The following is a 24,015-nucleotide window of genomic DNA, read 5'->3' as shown; positions in this document are numbered from 1 at the left end:
CAATGGGTAGGCACATGGTCAGTATTATTTCATGTGTCTTAAACCTGAGTACCTGTAGCTGCTGAGGAACATGGCTCCTCAGACTTAAACGCTACAGCAGTAAAGTTATTGATTGTTACTGAAGTACTCACAAAGCTCATTCTAAATTAAAAAATCATAGACTTTACTAAGTGAATCTTTAACACAAAAATAACATTAACGAAATTAATGTTATGCCACAAGAATCAATAAAATTAGACAAGTAATTACTATTCAAAATTTTCTAGTTTAATAAATTCTATCATACCAGTTTTTCTTCCTTGCTCATCTGCTTCCGAGCTTCCGACTGGGCTTTGAAATACTGGCTCATTTGTGTGAAGTCGCATTTGCTTAGGTTGGTAATCGTATTTTTCTCGTCATTAGTCATTTCCTAGTTAAATACAAAGAATATAAATATATTGATAAGTTCTCCTCTATTTCTAGATGTCTAGAAAGGTAGCCAATCTCGGTAAGGTGTTTTTTTCTTGGGGGGCTGGAGAGTTGTTCTGTTATAAACTGTATTCTTTTAATATAAAAATATTTTAAGTGGAGAAAAACTACTCATTTTTGAGGGGGATTCTTGACAAAAATACAAACCTTAGAAACACATTAATAAGTTACTTTAGGAATGAGAGAAACACTTTTTCTTATTTTCCTGTAGAACTACTACTCCTGTTCTTATTAAATCTGGCTTTAGAGAGCCTTAGTTGGTAAATTTTAACTCAGCTTGTTTACATTATCCAAGTGGAGACAATGCAATTTTTACCTAGGCTAACAGTATAAGTAGAGCCAATATGAATTAAAATGGAATATGAGGTCAGATTATTCCTGTGCAGAGACAGCACAGGACAATCCCTGCAAGAAGAAACTGTCCTTTGTTCAGCTAGAATCGGGGTTTTCTGTTTAACCATCTGATCAATTCTCCTTTCTGTGTCACATGAAAGCTGAGAAGAAAAATATTTAGACATACATCTTTTACTATAATAAAATTCAAAAAAAAGATTGATTAAACTATAGTTTGCATTTTTTAAAAAAAGAAAAAGAAAAAAAAACAAGCTATTAAAATATTAATGCATGGGCTTTACCTCCCAGTCAGCACTTTTGTGAACTATTAAGATATGAACACATGGGCCATAATACCTTTCTCCAATCTTTAAAGAAATTTTTTCTGAATATTTCCTTAGTAGTATATTCATGGTCAAGCATTTTTGCAAAGAATGTAGCTACTTCTTCTGCTTTGGGACTCAGCTTCATAACTTTACCTAAAGGAAGAAAATGATTCAAATCAGTGAGGAACATCATTCATATTCTATGTGTACTGAATACTGGAGACATCTTTACTGATGGCTTACCTCTCCAAAGTGTACAAAGGTCTGCTGATACATAATTATAACAACAACAGAGCAACATACTGTTATATATATCTACTTATAAAATTTCTCCTTCTCTTTAGTAGATATTTACCTGGGTCTTTTTTTGGAGACTATGCCAGTTAATTGTTCCCAGGTGCCTGCTCAGGACAGGGATGACCTGGGGAAGGCCCAGCCACTCTTCCTTTTCCTTTCAGCAAGCAGGGTCCTTTACACCTCTTCAATGGTTTTTAAAAATCAAATCCTCAGAAGGACTCCTGCCACTGCTAAGCTAAGCAGCCTCTGTTCAAGAAGGGGAGGAAAGGATAGGGGCAGGGAGTGGAAGAGAGGAATTGTGGGGGAAAGAAATAGGCATCTTTCTTCTTCAAAGTTACGTGGGTGGAATATGAATAAAAATATATATTCATAGCAGGCAAGCCTAGATTTCCCACATTAAAAAAAAAACAACTAAATAAGACCTTCCTCTAGAACCTTGCTACATAAAAGTATGGTTCACAGACCAAAAGCATCACACATAAGTTTGTTATTATAACAAGTTTGAGAGGCCTCAATCCTAGACCTAGAATCAAAAACTGTATTGTGTGTGTATGCGCATGTGTGCCTGTGTGTATGTATGTGTGCAACAGTGCCCATGTGGGGTCAGAACCTTGCCTTCCATCTTATTTTGTAATAAGGTCACTCTGGTTCACTGCTACATTATCCATAACTGGCACAAAAGCTCATGCCATTCCTCCATAGGGACATGATGGAATTACAGACAAGCATGCTACTTCATCCAACTTTGATGTGGGTTCTAAGAGAACAACCTTAGGTCATTAGGCTTGAACAGCAAGTACTTTACCCACTGACTCATCCTCCTAGCCAGAAATGGCACTTTTGCAACACTAGTGTACACATACAGTGAAATACATTGCAACTGAAACACTGGGAACAGCACCAGGAACTCACCTCTTTCAGAATATCCCAAACAATCCACAGCACAAGGTATGGCTGGGTCTGGGCAGCATATAAGTATATGTAAAAACTGCTCTTAAAAAGCCCCTGTGTTCATAAGGAAAGCCACTAAACTAATAAGGGAATTTTGGAGGAGGCATAGGTTTTGTGTATCTTAGATCATAACCATCAGCGAAAGGAAAGTACGAGTTTAACCTATCAAATATTCAAAGAGAATATTGTATTCCTAGGGCCAATTTCTATCTTTTCTTTAAAAACAAAAACAAAACAAACTTTATGATGCTATAAAGAAGTACAATAACATTTGGCTGCATACTAAATGAGATTAAATATAATCCCATGTATTTACAATTATGTAAGTACTAATAATTCAAAAGTATTCACATTCATTACAAAAATCTAAAAGTTAACCAGAAGCCTACTCCTTGTACAGTTCAGAAGACATCTTATCTTATAATGTCTGGAAGAGCTCTTCCTGGCTGTAGGAACACCGGGAATATAGGACAAAACTGAAACTTGTGTTGTAGCGGAGGATCAGCTTAGAAGACGTAATTTAAAAGGCCAATAGGTGGTGTAGTTAGTTCCTCCTCGGTCCTTCAAGCTTCTGTTTTGAAAAAAGACTTTGAGGAAGAGGTTTCTGCTCCTCCCCCACCCCACCCTCAGGTATGAATTAGAGTTGCTACCAAAACTGCAACGTGTTTCAAATATAAAGAAAAAATAATGAAGCCAAGGTGGCACTGGCCTATAACTGTACCATTCAAAAGGCTGAGACAGGAGGATTGTGTGTTTGAAGCTAGTCTAGGCTATATAACCACTGTCTCAAAACAAAAATAGATAGGAACAAATTTAAATTAATGAGTTCCCTGATATGTTTCACATAAACTAAATATTCAATAATGTTTTTATTTTGGGGATGAGGGTATCTTTGGAACTATTTCACTGGGTTTGTCCCAATAAATCACTACTATGACTTTTTTTTGTTGTAAACAGGCTGTGGAAAGATTAAACAAGCGCTCCTACAGTATAAGTTTCCAGCAATAGTACTCTGTGAAGGAAGCTGAAAGCCTGGAAACAGAAACTGCTGAGTCAGCTGTCAGTGGAGGTTCAGAGCTGAGGCTGCCATTCTGTGTTTCAACAACCAGGTCCTGTCTACCAGTACTTACTCATCAGCTTGGATTAACAAATCAGTTAGGAGTTTTACAGCCACAGGGAGGAAATACCAGGAGAACCAACAGAGAAAACACCAGTGTTCCTATAGTGGAGGGCTAGGAAAATGGAGGAATGAACCATAGCCAACAATGTGCTTTTCCGGGCCTTAGTTTCCTATACTGAAAAGTAAGAGAGACCCCAAGAGAAAGGATCTAGTATCCATCCTTCATCACCTTGACTTTCACAGTGTGGCTTTTCCAGCTCAGCTTTCTAAAGCTAATAAGCCCACACAGGTTACAAAATACCAGCAATTGTCTTTTCCAAGGCCTTAGATTTTATGTTCTTTCAACTATTTTTATAAGAGTCTCCAGGAATCACCCAGTATGTAGGTTATCTTGTACTTTTTGATCAAACTGTTTTGCAGTCAGACCATGAAGTGTTTTATGCTGTCAACTTCTTAAATAGTTTGAATTAGTAGTTTCTATCTATTGATAAGATTTGAGTGTCTGAATACAAGCATATTCATCCTGATGTACAGAATGAGCCCTATGGTCAAAACTAGTTGAACATCCCTCATTGGAAACATCTGAAACCAAAAGTATTTAGGCTTTCACTTCTCCCCCATCCCCATCCAGATTTTGTGGTGCTTGATGTGGGGTATGTGTGTGTAAAGAAATGAAGTATCAGGCTGGGCATGATGATGCACATCTTAATTCCAGCGCTCAGGAGGTAGAGACAGGTAGACCTCTGAGCTCAAGGCCAGCCAAGGCTATGTAGTGAGACCCTGTCTCAATAAATAAATAAACAAACAAACAAATAAATAAAGGAAAAAAAGAAAAAAGAGAGAGAAAGAAAGAAATGAGTTATGTTGAGGATGAGACCCAGGTTTATAACAAATTTGTTTCATACATTGTTTTAAATCCTAAAGTAATGTCACATAATCTTTAATGATACGGAGCACACAAGTTTCACTTATTTTTTTAGTTGCACGTATTTAGTGTGTGTGTGTGTGTGTGTGTGTGTGTGTGTGTGTGCACGCGCACAATATGGTGGTCACTAACAACATGCAGGAATTGCTTGCTTCTTTCACCATGTGGACACTAGGGACTAAACTGAGGTCATCAAGCTTCACAGCAAGTGGCCTTATGGAGCCATCTTGGTGATCCTAAACATTTCATTTTGTAGTGTCATATTGTAATTTAAATTTTAAAAAACCTTTCTGATATCCAGATTTCAAATGTTGGATGCTAATAAGCCCACAGGCATCCACAGTCCTGAAGCAGTGCTGATGAACAAAGACATTCTAAATAACTGAGTGCTTGTCACAGGTACTTCTTAGTAACTATCCTGTCCAGTGTTTCTCCATATTGGCAAAGAGACTATTTGGTTCAGAAGCACCCTGTCCTACCCCTCATTTATTAAAGGGGACCAGAGATACTTAGTGAATCTTAAGCATACGTAGGGTTTGAGAAACAAGACTCTAGCATCTCTGGACAGAACTTTTGAAATGAAGGGGTGAGTTGGATATCATAAACTGTCAGTACACTGTCAGTAAAAGGTTTGTGAAAGACTACTCTCAAATCTCTCATCTTAAGGACAAAAACACAGATGATATAACTCTCAGCCAATTTGGAAAGTTCCAAGAAACCAAATAGACCAAGTAAGGTGGCACATGCCTAGGAGCAGAGGCAGGTTGATGAACTGAATTCAAGGCCAGCTGATCTACCTTAGCAAGTTCAAGGCCAGGTAGAGCTCAGTAGTTAGAAAATGTCTCAAAATAAACAAACAAACAAACAAATAAATAAAAAAGTAAATAAACAAAAACAAGAGACCTAGGCAGAACATTCCTTTAAAATTCACCCATTGAAGACAGTGTTACATTACATAGTGAGTGATACAGTTTATGATTTCTATCTACAGGCTGAATGAAGGCAGCTAAATCCTTTGTCAAATACTATATCTAATGATAAGCAGTTTATTGGTATATATTATTATCACCAAAATAAAATGCTATTATTTGAGTAAGGCTTTTCTAACAAATCCTCAGAACAGAACAACAGCTTTACTGCTTCCTAGAAACTGAGTTCCGATAAAACCTTCCATGAGCTGACAATAGGCTGGCTATGAGCCCCAAAGATAAACCTTTTAGGATTACAGATAAGATACCAATAGCCCCTTTACTTACGGTATTTTTTTTAAGCAGCAAATGGGCCCTTATGAATTAAGCACCCAAGGTTCCTTTCCCAAACCACACAAGGTCAATAAAGTGAAGCAACTACATAGGACTGTCCAGCAGAGGCGGCACCTTCACTTTCTATCCCAACAGAAGCAAACTCTTAGTCAAAATTCAAACGACCTGAAATAACTCACCATCATAGTAAAACTTGACACCCTCTGGGAGAGGCTCATATGGTGGAGCAAAGACAGGCCCTTTATGTTCTAAAAATTTCCACTTGATGCCTTCAGGATAGCGTTCTTCCTCCCACCTTTCAAAGACAAGGCACAAAATTATTAAGTGATCCCTTTATGTAATAAAAAAAGATTCTTACCTATCAAATGCTAAAATAATTAAGCAACTGATGGTACTCATTCAAAGGCTGGATAAGAATAACCTGCTTCTTACTGAAAAGGCAACAATTTCAAGCTTGATGAAAGAATGTGGTGACTATTTCATTTAACAGTTTCAGTACAAAGATAGTAGATATAAAGACCATCATTCAAAGAGCCCAGTAATAACTAGTGAATATGAAAATGGGGATAACTGTTCTACCATGGTACTCTAACAATATGCCACAGTGGTATACGAAAAGGAGGCATTACTATACTGATGAAATGCAGGTGAAAGTTTAGGGAAAATTACAAAACACAGGCAGGCAGGATGTCACACGCCTATAGTCCCAGCACTCAGAAGGCAGATGCAAGCAGAACTCTTGAGTTGTAGGACAGACTGGTCTACATATCTAGTTCTAGGACAGCCAAGGCTATATAGAAAGACTTTGTTTTAAGAAAACAAAACAATCAAACAAAAAAGTTCAAATGTAACAAGTGGATTGAAATAGTTTAACTGAGGCACACTGAGTTTAAGGAAGTTAAATATATCCAGCTAGCTAGCAAACACTTGCAAAATTCTAAATAAACCGCAGGTTAAATAATTTTCTGAAACGCTTTACTTAAAAGAAAATCAAAACCAGGCAGTGGTAGCGCTGCGACCATGTGAAAGCTTCTTAAAGTGGCTTAAGTCTGTTGTAACAGTCATAGTGTAATTGTGGAGGGGTTCAGAAGAACACCATGTTTCCCTTATATTCCTGTCAGCAACTCTATTGTTTCAAAATTAAGACTCCAAATCGTTTCTTACAATTCCTCCAAATTCAAATGGTTTTTCTTCTGGACTATGACAACTTAATATTTAAGCAAATTAAGAGATTCAATGAAAGCCAGGTGGTGGTGGCACACACCTTTAATCCCAGCACTCCAAAGGCAGGGTCCCTGAGTTTGAGGCCACCTGGTCTACAGAGCCAGTTTTAGGACAACCAGAACTGTTACACAGAGAAACCTTGTTTTCAAAAAAAAAGGGGGGGGGAGGGGGGCAAAAGAGAAAGATTCAATGATTCCCTGAAGAAAAAACTTCAGTTTAGCCAGAAAAATGGAACATATCCTCCAATGTATCAGCATTATTAGAGCAACATATATTACTGTTCAAATAAAATTACTTTGTCTTTGAACAACACCCCACACACATTCCACCAACTAAGAAATGTATGTATTCAAAATGTCTCCTCGATTGAGGGTTGGCTTCAAGTTAAGTAGCAATTTTATTAAAAGAAAAAAAAAGTTTGCTTGGAAAAAAAAAGTGCAGCAGTGCAAAAGGGAATATAAAGTAGAAAAGTAGGTGCGCATGCTTTCTCAAGTCAAGGTCTCCAGATGTGAACAAGTATCTCACCACGAAACTTTATGACCTATAAAAATTCAGAGATTAAAACCCAACACTATAGATTTCTAGAAGCTATCTACTAGAATGAAGGGAAGATTACATGTGAGAAGAATACCAACAATCCATATTCATTATTTTTTTTCTTTTTTATTTAATCATTATCACTGACATGACCCACGAGTCCTGGTCTTTTAATACTAATTCCTTTACAATATTATATTCCTAACTTCTTTTAGCACTTTCCCTGAAACACCATTTAAATTCCAACCTAGCACTAGTGATGAACTGTCCAGTTTCAAGTCTTTTCGTAAAGAATCGGTTGTTTAGAATTAATTTGGCTCTTGTTTTGGTTTTTTCTTTAAAGATGGCCAGTTGATTTGACAAGAATTTCTTTTTAACACTACGAATTTATGCATGCTTTTCTTTTTCTTTAAAGATTTACTTTTGTTTTATGTATGTGAGTGCTTGCATGCATGTATGTATGTATATTATATACAATACACAGGTAGTGCACAGAGGGCAGTTACAGAGGATAATGAGCTACCATGTAAAAAGCTAATTGGGTCCTTTGTAAGAGAAGCAGGTGTTCGGGAACACTGAGCCATTTCTTTAGATAGGCCTTTGCAAAGTTTTCTTAAATCTGAGTGGAACTTGGTTCTACAAGGTCAGTCCAGAGACAAAAGTGTACTTAACCCAACACAGAGCAGAACTCTATGCAGTTCTATCAGCTTATACTATGCCACTGGACAGTGTTTGAGACAAACACACAAACTAAACAATGAGATTTGATAAAAGCACGCATAATCTAAAGCAAAAAACTGTCAACTTCCAAACCAACTATCTTAAAAGGCTAGCTAGTTCCCCTCTGAACCAAAAAAATAAATAAATAAATAAAACAAGTTTTGATCTCTTAAAATAAATGTATGGCCAGAAGGGGAAGACTTGATTACCAAAGAAAGTAGAGCCAACTACAACAAACCTGGCTCTACAATCCTGTTGCTCTCAGACAGCATAGACTCCTAACTAGAACCTCAAGTCTGCATTGAGGATATAGCCTTCTAAGATGACAGTTCTTGCACAGATGAGCAGGAAAACGAAAGCTGCTATACCCAACTGGCCCTTTAAGATAAAAAATATTTTGTCTGGAGTAAACCCTATGGATTAACTCTAGAGTACCCAGGACAAAAACTAATTTACAGAGTTTCATTATTAATCTGCCTGTTCTTCCAGATTATAGTTTAACTATTGGTATGACTGGCCCTGATGAAATTATTCTGTCTGTTTACCTGTCTTCAGCCCTTAACCTGCCTGTTTTGACATGCTACTGCAATTAGACTAACTGGCCTTGAGAATAATAGCACCAGTTTCAGGCTTTTGTCCAGTTTCATCAACAAATTTTGAATAGAAGGAACCTGCACCATACCCTACCAGAATTTAATATTCACAACAGGGAGGACCATGATGCATACTCCTTGACCAACAACTTTAAGTAGAAAATAACCCTGCTTATTATTAACACCTGAATCATCTGTTTGATCTAACAGAAGTATATCAGGTTGAAAGCAGAGTGCATTGTTTTTTACTCTGTGATAACTAAGAGATGAATATGATTGACCAGGACTAAGAAATTATAAGTTCACCTGGAGACATAAAGCGACAACAAAACTTCACCACTGAGCTTAATTTGCAGCTAACTCAAATAGTTTCACAGATCTGTTTGCCAAGTAGGAGGATGATTTTCCTGCTTCACATCACCAATGATAAATCTGACTTGAATGGAAACTCTATGGTGAGCCCTCGAGTATGATGTTAATGGAAATTATCATTCATTCAAGAGATTTGTAGGTTTCCTAAGGACAGGACAGACATTGCTCCTGGTGATTTTTATAATTTGATTGCCAAGGAAGAAACACCAACTACTGTAAACAAACTTTATGGGCAAATATTAAGCTCTGTACCTGGCCTTATCCCTGGATGTTGTTTTTTATTGCCGATTCTATCTTACTTTAACAACTTCCTGATATTTTTTGGAACCATCTCTTCCAGTTTTCAGTAGTCCATGTGGTTTAGACACTTGTTGAATCTTGTGCTGGACATGATATTCCAACCTCATCAATCAGCATGTCCTTCTTGACTCTAGTGATTGGTTCAGGAATGGATGCATGATACAAGTTTGTCCTAGGTGGTTTACTCAGTTGTGGAGAAGTTCTCTTTACTTAGATGCTTAAGTTTTGTGGGAGAAAAACTCAAACCAACAGGGCCTACTATGTTGAATGAGCCATACAGAAAATGAAGCCAGTGCAGAGGAACAGAGCCAAAAGAGCGAAAGACTTGAGTTCCTATGACAGTTATGCCCCCTGGATCCAACTGTGCCTGAAGCTAGTGGTATATCCTCTGGACTTTGCAGTTATGTGAACCAATAAATACCCTTTTTGTAAAATAAAAAAAGAATTAATGTATGGCAACACTTGATAAAAACTTCAATTCCTAAAAGTAAAACTGGAACAGTAAAGCCTACAAACGGCCCCTAATTATATACACACAGGGTAAGATTATATCTATTTTGGAACCCACAAAAGAAACAATGAGGCCACAGGGAGTTCCTAATAACAAGGAAATGCAGTCTACATTTCCTGAGTACCCACCAGAGAAATCCAACAGACTGGTGATTACTCACTTAACCATCCTCATGATTCCTAATAACTAATTTACATAATCACTTATTTTAAAGTTTTACCAAAAGCCATAAATGGCACACACTTTTAATCCCAGCACTGGGAGGCAGAAGCAGCCTGTGATATATACTCTGTCTCAAAAGCAAAAAGGAGTTGGGACATCAAAGTGTATCACTATTCTAAGAACAAACTCTAGGAAAGATCAATAAATAAAAAAATGAAATAGAAGTCTGAAAAAAAACAAACAGCAACAAAAAAAGACATATACACCTTTTGTTTTCTAATTCAGGTCCCTAGAAAGGCTAGAGTTCCCAAACTCTGTCATCTTCCTTTTATATACTCCCCTTTTAATTCCTAAGATCACATCAACACGCCATCATTGAGTATGGGAACACATTTCTGCTCTACTGTTCTCTACCACTTGGGCACTGTTATTGCCTATTCCTCAGAGGTGATAGGGACATTACTTTTCTAAAGAATCAAAGTCAGAGAGTAAATATAATTGAGTCTGGAAGCTACAAGTCAAACTGTGAGTAAAGGTTATTCCACAGATTAAAAATAAGAATGGGGAAAGAAGCATTTTTTTTCCTGACTGGATCACTTGAAAATTTTCAACAAAAATATAAATTAAACATTACTGGTATAATAGTTAAGTAAATAAACATAACAATATACAGCTATTTCAAAATTCTCAAAAGTAGAAAATAAAAGTTAACTACACCTACAAAAACAAAGGCAGTAGATAATCTTATACCAGCAAAACTCAAAGAAGGGAAACTCTCTCTCTCCTCCCCATTACCAACAAAATAACAGGAATAATATTGGTCATTAATATTCCTCAATATCAATGAACTCAATTTGCCAATAAAAAAGACACAGGCTAATTAATGGATACAAAAACTGGATCCATCATTCTACACACCTCAACTTAAATACAGGTATTACCTAAGAATAAAGGATTGGGGAAAGATTTTCCAATCAAATAGACCTAAGAAGCAAACTGGTGCAGCTATCATCCTAACATCTTTAAAAAAAAAAAAGACTTCTAACCAAAATTAATCAAAGTCATTTCATATTCAAAGGAAACATCCAGCAAGATGTCTCAATTTTGAACATCTATGTCACAAATGTAAGGGCAACCACATTTGTAAAAGAAACACTGCTAAAGCTTAAATCACACATAGAACCCCATGCAATTAATAATGGGAGATTTTTAACACCCCACTCTCACCAATGGACAGATTTGTCCAGACAGAAACAAAACAAACAATGGAATTAACAGATGTTATCACTCAAATGGACCTAACAGTTATCTATATAGAACATTTCATCCAAACACACACATACACACACAACCATCTTCTCAGCACCAAAACTGACCATATATACTAGGCCATAAAGCAAGTCTCAACAGATACAAAAAAAATTCAAATAATCTCCTTATCAGATCCCCATGAATTGAAACTGGATTTCAACAACAGAAAGCCTGCAAACTCGTGGAAACTGAGTAACACTCTACTGAGTTATCACTGGGATAAGGAAGAAATAAAGCTAAAGACTTCCTAGACTTCAATGAAAATGAACACACAACATACCCAAACTTATAGGACACAATGAAAGAGGTGCTAAGAGAGAAAAGTTCATAGCACTAAGTACCTTCATGAAGAATTTGGAGAGATCTCATAAAAGCGACTTAGCAGCACACCTGAAAGCTCTAGAACAGAAAAGAAGCAGACACACCTAAGAGGAGCAGACAACAGGAAATAACTGAGGACTGAAATCAATAAAACAGAAACTCTATAATACAAAGTTAATACAAAGAATTCTCTATAATACGAAGAATCAATGAAACAAAGTGTTGGTTCTTTGAGAAATTTCAACAAAATAAACCCATATCCAAACTAACTAAAAGGGAAAGAGAGAATATCCAAATAAACAAAATCAGAAATGAAAAGAGAGATGTAAAAATAACAGACTCAAAGAAAATCCAGAGAATCATTAGGTCATGAAAAACTGAAAAACTGTACTCCACAAAACTGGAAAATGTAAAAGAAATGGACAATTTTGATTGATACCACTTGACAAAATTAAATCAAGATCAGATAAACAATTTAAATAGACCTAAGAAAATAGAAGCAGTCATTATAAGTCTCCCAATTTGAAAACAAAAAACAAAACAAAAAGCTCGGGGCCAGATGGTTTTAGTGCAGAATTCTAGCAGATTTTCAAAGAAGAAGTAATACCAATACTCCTCAAACTATTCTACAAAATAGAAACAGAAGGAACACTGCACAATTCAAGTTATGAGGTCACAGTCACCCTGATAGCCAAACCACACAAAGATCAACATAGAAAGAGAATTACAGATCAATTTCCCTTATGGACACAGGTGGAAATGTACTCAAGAAAATACTGGCAATGTGAATCCAAGAACACATCAAAAAGATCATCCACCATGACCAAGTAGACTTCATCACAGAGCTGTAGAAATGGTTCAACATACAAAAATCTATCAATATAATCCACCACATTAACAAACCAAAAGGAACTAGATCTCTCCTTCTACCATATGAGTTCCAGGAATCAAACTCAGCTGATTAGATGTGGCTACAAGCAAGCGCCTTTAACCAATGAGCATTCTCACCAGCCTAAAAATTTCAGTTAAAAAATTTATGGGACAATACGATGGTTCAGAAAGTAAAGGTGTTTTTTTTACATAAGCCTAGCAATTTGAGTTTGATCCCCAGCAGCTACACAAAGAGGAAAAGAGAATACCAATTCCAAAAGTTGCCCTCTAACGATCACACATACTCTCTGACACATACTCAACCCACATACATCATTTTTTAAAATCTATTTAATAATTAATCTATGTATCCATTTTTTTTAAATCTATTTTTTAAAAGCTGTTGCAGGTATGCATGTGGGGAGATGTGATCACATGTGTGTACATCCGTGGGGCTGCGGGTACTTGTGTATACAAGAGGTAAATGTCAATCAAATATCTTCCTCATTACTGTGACCTTATTTTTTAAACAGGCCCACAAACACCAAGAATTTGCCCATCTTTGCATCCTCGGTACTGGGGTTACAGATGTGTCCTTCCATGCTCAGCTTTTTACAAAGGTTTTGGGGATCTAAACTCAGGTTCTCATGCTTGTGCCGCAATCAATTAATTTATCAACTGATCTATATTACCCTAGCATGAACATTTTCATTTCTGATGTTTTAAATTAATAATTTCATTATGGTTCTGGTTGTATTTTGCTCCAAATGATCTTCACTTTTCTACAGTTACACAAACATCCATCAAGATATTCTTGTGGAGGTTTCCTAAGAGGCAGCATTCCAAATATGATTTATCATAGTAAACACATTTCTAATAGCAATAAGGACAGAAGAAAGTATGATGATAATTCTCAGCATAAAGATAGATAAGCAGGCTTAGCCTAATTTAACATTATAGAGGGTACATATGCACTGAAATATTACATCACTAATAGCGATAATTTGTAAGGAATAAATGAATGCATTTGTGCCTTCCTGCTGTGCTGAATACCTTTCTATACATAGGCTACTTCTAAAACCTATTCAATGAGAAGAAAGTAGTTTTGAGATCCACTAGGTTTAAAGCTAGGAAATTACTTCATTAATACCCCAAAACTTATTTTAGCTATTCTTATAGAGATTAAGTATTTCCCTCTTAACTGTCAAGAAATTAACCTTAATAATTCAACCCTTGCTTAATTATGCTGCACAATCAAAGTGAGAGCTGACAGCTTAACCTAGTGCTGAAATGTTACCATTTCCATTTCTGCTCCTCTTCCTTTTTCGGCTTCTTTTTCTTGTTATCTGACTCAGCAACTTTTTTATCTTTATCTTTATTCTTGGGTTTTTTCAATTTGCCATCCTACAAAGAAAGAGAAAGCACTTAAGTCAGGACTAATTACACGCCAGGAGGCTGTTTGGGGCTGTTTGGGTGAGCTAACCAAAAGAAAAACTATAAACAAAAACTGCTGGAACCAGCTGGTGGTGTTGGTGCACGTACACCTTTGAACCCAGCACTTACTTGAGAGGCAGAGGTAGATGGATTTGTGTCTTAAACTGGCTTGGTCTACAGAGTGAATTCTAGGACAATCAGAGATACAGAGAAAAACCTGTTTCAGGAAAAAAAAAATACTGGAACTAAAAGACCTTATGTCTAATCCACCATCGCCACAGATAAAAATTTATTGATAACTTACAATGAAGTCAGTTGATAACTTACAATTCAGTCAGTATTTCCCCTAATCCCTCTGACCATTTGGTTTGTTCTCTCCCAATCATAATCGAGGTAGTTCTGAAATCGGTTTGCTATTTTATTAAGGTTATGTAGCTGTTGCTGAGCATAATGGGACCATAAGTTTATCTTAAAACCAAACAAACAACAAAAATCAAAACAAACAAACACAGAACGACTAACGGAAATGGCTAGAGAACATTTTATAACTCCATAAAATGATATCAATCAAAGAAGGGATAAACTTAGGTCTTCAAGCAGATGATTTTTGAAGACAAAAAAACCAAATGTAAGTAGGTATAAGGAATACAAGTGTATAGAAATAGAAGGACAGTATCAAAATATCCCATCAGTGGGGAATGGTAGCTCATGTCTAAAAATCCCTGTAGTCAAGAGGCTGAGGTAGGAAGACTATCAGGAATTCAAGACCAGTCTGGGTCTTGGAGTAAGACTCCATCTTAAAAATACACAATAGGCTGGGACTATAGCATACAATTTTAATCTCAGTATTCAGGACACAAGAGGCACAGGGATCTTTTTGAGTTTGAGGTCAACCTGATCTACAAAGGAAGTTCCAGAACAGCCAGAAGTGAGACCCTGTCTCAAAAGCACAAACAAAAAAAAATAGGGGCTGGAGAGGTAGCTCAGCATTTAAGAACACTGGCAGAGGATACTGGATTTGGTTCACAGCACACATAATAGTTCACAATCATCTGAAACTCCAGTTCCAGGTATATAATGCCCTTTTCTAACCTTTGCAGGTACTCGACATACAGGTGGTACACAAGCATACATGTAGGCAAACTCTCAATAAACCTAAAAATTTAAAAGAAAAAGAAAAAGGAACAAAAAGGGGGGGGGAGATAGAGTGATAACTCAAGATGGTAAAAGCACTGGCTGTTCTTGCCAAGGACTGGGTTTGGTTCCCATGACCTAAATGGTGGCTAACAACCATTTCCAATTCTAAGGAATCTGATGCCCCCTACTGTTTTCTATGAGCACATGCATATGGTGAACATAAATATTCATAGAAAAAAATCTTGCCTTGCTTTGATCTTCCCTTGCTCTGTACCATTCCCATCTTGAAATGGTAATGTTTATTCTGCCCTGTATACTGAAAGTACATAATTTATATTTGATTTCATAGAAACTCAGAATTAGGAGATTGAAACTCAGAAGAGACTGGACTTTAAGTGTTGAGAAAAATAGGACTATGAAGTTAAAAGTCAATGTATTTTGCAAAATGAGATAGTCATAAGCCCATGAAAACACAGATGAAATGGGAGAAGTTCTGTGCTTCTGTTAACAAACCAAAGGGTAAACTTGTTAGTCTTTACTGCTAAGTTGGCTAAGATCTAGGATCTAAGAAGATACCATGTCATATCTGTGAGAAAATTTCCAGAATGTTAACTGAGGGGAGAAGACCTATTTATTAACTGTGGGCAGCAGCATCCCAAGCACTGAAGACACAGGATTAATCAATTGCTTCCTGGCTGTGAATGTAGCATGACCAAACAACATTTCACTCTTATCGCCTAATAGAAAATATTTCCTCAAGCATAATGCCAAAATAAACTTGACCGTATGCCACAGCAACAGATTAATAAATATTTTTTATTTTTATTTTTTTGGTTATTCGAGACAGGGTTTCTCTGTGGTTTTGGAGCCTGTCCTGGAACTAGCTCTTGTAGACCAGGCTGGTCTCGAACTCACAGAGATCCGCCTGCCTCTGCCTCCGCAGTGCTGGGAGTAAAGGCGTGCGCCACCACCGCCCGGCTTTAATAAATATTTTTTTAAAAATATCACCACACTAATAGGTAAAATGTTCCTCATTTTATGTTATCATTTAAAAATAAATTTAAATGGAAAAAATACACCTGTACTTTCTTCTGGGAGAAGGTGTTGGAGAACTACATTAATTCAGATGATATTCACTACTTAGGCTGAAACACAACACAGGACAGGGAAATGCTGTTCAGTTAAGATAGCTTAACAGCTTTTAAACAGGCATGTATATGATGATCCCATTGGGAAACTACTGCCTACACTGTAGGTTTTCTCTTCTTGGTTTTTGAGAATGGGATTCTCTGATTGGCCCTGGCTGTCCTGGAACTCCCTATGTAGACCAGGCTGGCCTCAAACTCAGAGATCTGCCTGCCTCTGCCTTCCAAGTGCTGGAATTAAAGATATGTGCCACCACTGCCCAGCACACTGTAAGTTTTCGGGCTTCAAACTGGGATAATCAATAATCAAGAGATATCACAGAACAATGCCAGAAACAAATTAAAAATAAAAACTGAATGCCAATGAGGTTTAAATGATTAATTCTGACATCTGGGGTCTCTGCCATAAGAGGACTGTGAATCAAAATTCAGTCTTTCAGTCTGTATTTTCCCACAGGGAGGGGAGTACTAACCAAAACATAAAAATAAAGTCAAAAGTTTTCTTTCCCAAACTGTTTAATAAAAGAGCCATTTTACAAAAAGCAAAGCAATAGACTGCAAGAAGAACTTGACTTTTACACTTCTTTAACCAGTCTATACTGATTATCTAAATGAGAGTAGAGTGGCTGGCCACAGTAACAGCTACTCAAACACTTCACTATCAATTCCATACACTGGTTCTCATTAACTAGAACTTCTGCTAAACAGATACTTCAGATCTGAAAAACTACAACCTTCTAACTGCAAAACCTGATTATCTCTTTGGCTCACTATACCCATGAATATTTTAAACATTTCACTGAAGACCTTTCTTCTTTCTTCTTGTGAAGTGTAAGGACCATCACACTCACACGAGGCAAGATAACATGACAGCTAGTGTGTTGGCTCTAGACTCACAATGAATGAGAACAAATCCTGGTTGTACAATTCAGTGGTGTACAACCTCTAACAAACGATCAACCTCTCTAAACCTAAGTTCACGCATCCATCAGTAAGGATGGTGTTATAGTCAATCATCTAGAACATTTTTCTGCAAACCTGCAGATGGTATAAATTCAATTATCAGTTAACAACACAAGCCACGAATAGACAGAGTAGACTCAACGGTAGCTAAGGATAACCTAAAGATACTCTGGAATCACTTCAAGATGTTGGCACACTCAGTGCCACAGCCACAACTTGCCTGTACAACTTTTCTCCACTGTTACTACTACAACAAACCAAAAAGTAAATCCCCAAAATTCATTTGGCTTCAAGAGTTGTTTTAGGAACAATGAGATGGCTCAGAAGTAAAAGACACTTGATATCAAACCCGATAACCTGAGTTTGATTTCCAGGAGAACCAACTTCTCAAAGCTGTCCCTTGATTTCTACATGTGCACCATGATATGCATAAACACACACAAAATAAAAGAGAATTATGTTTTTAAGGTTGTTTTATTAAAACTTAAGCCTCAAAAACCTTTACTAACCTCTTCTTCTTCTAATTTTCTTTTCTTCTCCTTCTTGATATCTTCTGTCTTAATTTTCTTAGGTTTATAATCAGCACTAGAAAGGGGAACACGAATATGCAGTTAATGCAACTATGACTAAAGAGTTCTCACCTACAGGATTAGACTCTCCCAACTCTTGAAGTGTCCATGGCAGATGTGATTGCTATTATTCTTGACTGGGCATTCTATACTAACTGGACGGAACAAGTGAAGATCAGACAGGACTGGAGAGATGCTCATCTGCTAAGACCAATGGATGCTCTTGCAGAGGACCAAGGCTTAGTTCCCAGCACCCACATGGGACAGCTTACAATGTCTGTAATTCCAGTTTCAGAGGATCTAATACCTTATTCTTTAGGCTGTGAGTACCAGGAATGCATGTGATACACAAATGTTCAACTCATCGACAAAATAAACAAATATGTATACACATTTTGTGTGTGTGTCTGTCTGTGTCTGTGTGTGTGTAACTAAAAGAAAGAAACAGACTAGAAAGCAATAGATATAACCCTATAAAGAGCTGCCTGATGTGGGAGCTGAGAACTAAACTTTGATCCTCCAGAAAACAAAGCACTCACAACCATTAAGTCATTGTTGTAGTCAATATATTTGATTTTCAATTATTCTATGCATCTGAGTGTTCATATTCATATGGAGGCGAATGGACACCCTCAGCTGTCCTCTGAGGAACATTCTCCATCTCCTTTGAGACAAGGTTTTGTAGGGGTCTAGGGTTCACTAATTAAGCTAGACTAACTAGTCAGGGAGTCCCAGGAATTCTCCTGTCTCTGCCTTCCTGGTCCTAGGATTATAAGCATGTGCCACAACACCTGGAATTTATATGTGGCTCTGAATCAAATTTAGATCCTCAAGCTCACAAGGTAAACACCAACTGTGCTACAGTCCCAGGCATTCACAGAGTATATGTAATAAGCTACATGGACTCAAACTAATAAATAAAATGTATTGTCACTGGGTGAATCTAGGTAAGAGCCTTAAATAAATAACAAGAACAATTTTGTTATCTCTGTACTGAAGGTTCCCTATGTATCAAATGGCATAGATCCTAGAAAAGAAAAAAAGAAAAATTGGGGCCGAGTCTCAGGTAGCCTAAGCTGGCCTCAAATCACTATGTATTCAAAAATGAGTTTCTAATCCTCTTGTCTCTACTTCCCAAATGCTGATATTATAGGCATGCACTACCACATCCAGTTTAATGTGGTGCTGGAATCAACCTATTGCTTTCCGTGTGGTAGGCAGGCACTCCATCAATTGAGCTACATCCCTAACCCAATTTTCTTAATTTACCTGTAGTGTAAAATTAATGATAATTCTAAGTGACTAAATAATTTAAATATCCTTCATTAATTTTGTATTACTCGAAATTTCTATACTACATATGCCTATCATTTTAATATGAAAAAACACATGTTACACATAACTCCCATAAATTATTTGCTTAGCAAACCCAATTCTCAAAAATTTGAGTCTATTACACAAAATGCCAATTAATGTAGTTTTTATTCATTAGATATACACATGTTTTATTTAAAGATATTTTAAGTATCTCTCCTCTTCTAATTCATTTTTAACGTTTTAAAATATTTATACACACATATACATGTGCATGCATACACATACGTAAAAGAAATACCACACACCAAAATTAACCAGACCCAAACCTCAATGAATATCTATACTTAGAATAGGCATTCAGAATAGAAACTCGAGTTTCACATTCAATTTTACATTTCAGTACTGAATATATTTTATGCACTTATCCAGCACCAAACAACAACAATAACAACAACAACAAAAATCCTTGACAAATCAGAACTAGAAAAACAATTAGCTTTATACACTTTTATAACTAATTTCCATCACCTACATTTAGTCCTTTTTCATGAGGCTTTCCTATTCTCTTTCTTCGTGGTATACAGTATTCACTTATACATTTGTGTTTATACACATACACACACACATCTCATGAGAGAGTGGTTTTTCTTCTTTCTAAAATTATGTAACCATGCTTAATATTATACATATTAAATCCATCTATATTCCTGCATGAATTTTACTTCATTTTTCTTTAGAGATGAGTAGTATATACTCTTATTATCCATACACATACGACATTTTCATTATCCATTCATCTATTGATAAAGAAGATTGATTCCATTTTTTTTACTACTGCATCCTTTTGAAACTGAAATTTTATTAAATATTTCTCTTTAGTCAAACAGGAAGAAATACATACTCATCCTCGTCTCGAGGTCTCTTCAGTGGCTTTATATCCTCTTTCGGAGGAGCAAAATAGCTATCATCTTCGGGTTCATCTTTAATTCGTGGTGGACTGAAGAGAGAGAAAAAAACAAAACAAAACAGCTAGTTACTGATTCTAGTTACTAGAACGTCTACATTATGTTAAATAACACAAAGTAGGTGCCTGGCTAGTTTTATGTCAAAGTGACCCAAACTAAAGTCTCATCTGAAAGGGAGAAACCTCAATTGAGAAAATGCTTCTGTAATATCCAGCTGTAGGGCATTTTCTTAATTAATTACTGATTAATGTGGGACAGCCCAGCCCATCGTGGGTGGCTTTACACTGGGCTGGCAGTATTAGGCTCTTTAAGAAAGCAGGTTGAGGAAGTCGTATCGAGCAAGCCAGTAAGCAGCACCCCTCCATGGCCTCTGCATCAGCTCCTGCCTCCAGGTTCCTGCCCAGCTTAAGTTCTTGTCCTGACTTCCTTCAGTGATGAGCAGGCATAATTCAAATATATCATTTCTTCTTCAAGTTGCATTTGGTCATGGTGTCTTATCAAAGCAATAGTAACCCTAATCAAGACTATAGGCACACTTCATCTTACCAAGGAAAGGATAAAGTACACATGTATTTTCAACAATCACTTTTGTATTCCATTATAAGCTTATAAAAACCTTACTTAGGTAATAATACTGTCTTCATATTATAGATAAACAGATAAAGGACTTTACTCCAAATAAACATTTTCTTTTCTCACTACAGTTTAGCTGCCTTTGTCAGTAGGTCTCAAATCAGAGGAATAAATTTAAATTGTTTTCTTAACTTACATGAAGGATCAACTATGTATGTGATCCATGTCCCACAAATGACCCTAACTGTTTTAACAACCCAAAATTAAATAAAGCCTCTACAAGAAAAGAAATAAAACCTACCTGCCTAAGCATGGTATGCTAAAATCATGCTGTGGCAATGGCATACATATTTTGTAAGTAGCACAGAAAAATGACCAGTTATACAAAATTACAACAAAAAGCTAGGAACTAAATAAGTACCAGAATAAAGTAAAGTTATTCTCATTAAGTCAAATTTTCCACTGTTCCAACTTGCTGGTTAGGTTTGTTACTTCACACAAAACATGCCTAGAATCTTTTGCTAAAACTCTGCCCTTTGAAAATAAAGAGGACACAGATTTTAGGATAGCAGATCAGAAATTGCCTGTGTGTTAAATGGTAAAAGACAAGAGCCACGATAACGAAAGAACATAATTTGGAGGCTGGAATGAATAAAATTATTAAGTAAATAAAATAAGTTGGAAAAAAGTAGATAACTACAAGGTCTGGAGGGAGCACTCAGTGGTTAGGAGCACATGCTGTTCTTTCAAGGGATTGTAGTTTGATTCATAGCAATTTTATCAGATGACTCACAAATGCCCCAATTGAATTATAGGGAAACACCACCCTCTTCTGGCCTCCACTGGCACAAACACACATAGCATGCACACACGCACACACACCCACAATCTTTAATTATGATTGGAGAAATGGTTGATCAGTTAAAATCACTGGCTATTCTTCCAGAGTACCCAGATTCAATTCCAAACATGGCCGGCAGAATATTAACTCCAGGTCCAGAGGATCTGATACCTTCAACTCTGTGAGCAGCAGTCAAGTAGGCAGACAAAATGCCCATACAAATAAAATTAAAGTAAATCCTAATAAAACAACAGATAAAAGCTGAGCATTGGGCTGGTGATATGGCTCAGTTGTTAAGAGAACTGGCAGCCCTTGTAAGGGGTCATGAGTTCAGTTCCCAACAACCACATAGTGGCTTGCAACCATCTATAATGGAATCTGATGCCCTCTTCTGGCCTGTAGGTGTGTGCATGCAGATAGAGCATCATATGCATGTAATAAAGAAATCTTAAAAACTAATTAAAAAAAAAAGGCTCAGCATGGTAGCACATGCCTTTAATCCCAGCACTCAGGAGTCAGAGGAAGGTGAATCTCTGAGTTAGAGGCCAGCCTGGTCTACAGTAGTCAGGGATACTAGTGAGAACCTGTCTTGAATCCTGCTTCACACAAAGTATAACATTAAATTCCTAGACATGTTTCTTACCAAAATTAAATGAAGAAGCTATAAACAAGTTAAACAGATCTATATATAACAAGAAAGAAACTATAGCAAGAGTCTCCCACTAAACTGCCCACGATTAGATAAATTCACTGCCAAAATCTACCAGCTCTTTAAAGATGTACCACCAATACTCTTCAAGCTGATCAAAAAAGAAAAAGCAAACACCATTACTAAGATATCAAAACCAAGTAAGAAAATAAAATTATAAATCAATTTCTCAGACAAATATAGATGAAAAATTCTCAAATATTTGCAAGCCAAATTTAAGAAAACACTTAAGATGATACACGACTAATGGAAGAATAGTTCAACACCTACAAGTCAAGAAATGCAGTTACAGCATATATTCAGACTTTGGAGGGACAGAAATCACATGATCAATGATGCATAAAAGGCATTTGATAAAGTTCAACAGCACTTCCTGATAAAAGCTCTAAAGAAAATAGGAATATAAAGTACATACCTCAACATAAAAAGGATATATATATGAAGATATATATAATGACAAACTTAAAGTCTGTACTATATTAAATGGAGAAAAACTGAAAACATTTCCCCTATAATCAGAACCAAGAGTAAGGCAAGAGAAAGAAACAAAAGGGATACAAAAATGAAAAAAAGAAATCAAAGCATTATTAAAAGATCATTAATACTCCACCAGGAAACTCTTTGATCTGATAAACACTGTCAAAAATAACACACAAAAATCAGTAGTTTTTTTATATACCAATAATGAAACTTGCCAAGATGTAAACTGGAGGAGGTGGGTCTCTATTCTAATAATAGCTTTAAAACAAACAAGCCACGTAATGGTAGCACAAGTACTTTAATCCTAGCACTCGGAGGCAGAAACAGGTGAATCTCTGGGTTGGAGGATAGGCTGTTCTACAGAGAGAAACCCTGTCTCACCAAAAAAAAAAAAAAAAAAAAACAAACCCCAAAACTAAACAAAAACACAACTAAGGTCGTCAAGATGTATCAGTGGATGAAGGTGCTTTGCTATTTATCCTGATAATGAGTTCATTATCACCTGGAACCCACATGGTGGAAAGAGAACTGATTCTTAGAAGCTAAGCTTTGACTCCACATGGGTACCGTGGGTATGTCATGTAAATGTATCATGTGCTTGTGCACACAAACAACCACACAATAGATATATGGTGATGCCCATCTTTAATCCCATTACTACTCAAGAGGAAACGGAAGAGGAAGAAGACCTCTGTGAATTCTATGCTAACTTGTAATTGCAAGTTCCAGGCCAGCAAAGAAAAGCAAATACTCTAGTAGAAATAAATCTAACAAAGGCAGTGAAAGAAAAACCTGTACAACGAGCATTAAGACTCTAAATAGAGTGAAAACAACATTAAAAAATGCAAAGACTCTCCATGATTGCACATTGGTAAAATTAGTACTGTGAACCTAACTATATTATAAAAAGTTATCTACAGAGTCAATGTGATCCCCATTAAATTCCAATGACGATATTCACAGAATTAGGAAAAAAAACCCATAAAATTTATGTTAGTATAAAAGATAATACAAACAAAGCAGTCCTAAGCAGAAAGAACACTAGAGGCATAGTCTAATCGCAAACTCTATTAAAGACCATGGTAACAAAAATAGCATAAAATAAGCAGGTAAACCCACAGAATAAAAAGATCCAGAACAAATCCACAAAGCTACAGCCACCTAATTTTTCATCAAGGGTATCAAAAACATTGAGAAAAGGCAGTCTCTTCAGCAAACGGTGCTGAGAAAACTAGACACTTACCTATTATCCTGCACAAAAATTAACTAAAAACACATC

The 24,015-nt window shown here is 36.4% G+C and overlaps 1 protein-coding gene across 1 annotated transcript in view; it reads right to left on the bottom strand.

Annotated features, from left to right (window-relative positions):
• Window positions 1-24,015, bottom strand: part of Top1 (DNA topoisomerase I) — an 86,634-nt gene that overhangs the window by 20,781 nt on the left and 41,838 nt on the right. Inside the window, exons 6-11 of the mRNA XM_075962900.1 lie at window positions 20,070-20,165; window positions 17,792-17,867; window positions 13,901-14,007; window positions 5,862-5,977; window positions 1,159-1,280; window positions 287-409 (exon numbers count right to left, since the gene is read on the bottom strand). Of these exons, the coding sequence (XP_075819015.1) occupies window positions 287-409; window positions 1,159-1,280; window positions 5,862-5,977; window positions 13,901-14,007; window positions 17,792-17,867; window positions 20,070-20,165 (640 nt within the window). The remainder of the gene's footprint in view (window positions 1-286; window positions 410-1,158; window positions 1,281-5,861; window positions 5,978-13,900; window positions 14,008-17,791; window positions 17,868-20,069; window positions 20,166-24,015) is intronic.

The sequence above is a fragment of the Microtus pennsylvanicus genome, chromosome 2 (assembly GCF_037038515.1).
Source record: "Microtus pennsylvanicus isolate mMicPen1 chromosome 2, mMicPen1.hap1, whole genome shotgun sequence".
Taxonomy (NCBI): Eukaryota; Metazoa; Chordata; class Mammalia; order Rodentia; family Cricetidae; genus Microtus; species Microtus pennsylvanicus.
Note: the sequence above shows the minus strand (reverse complement) of the source record. Positions and strands in the feature narration are given on the sequence as shown.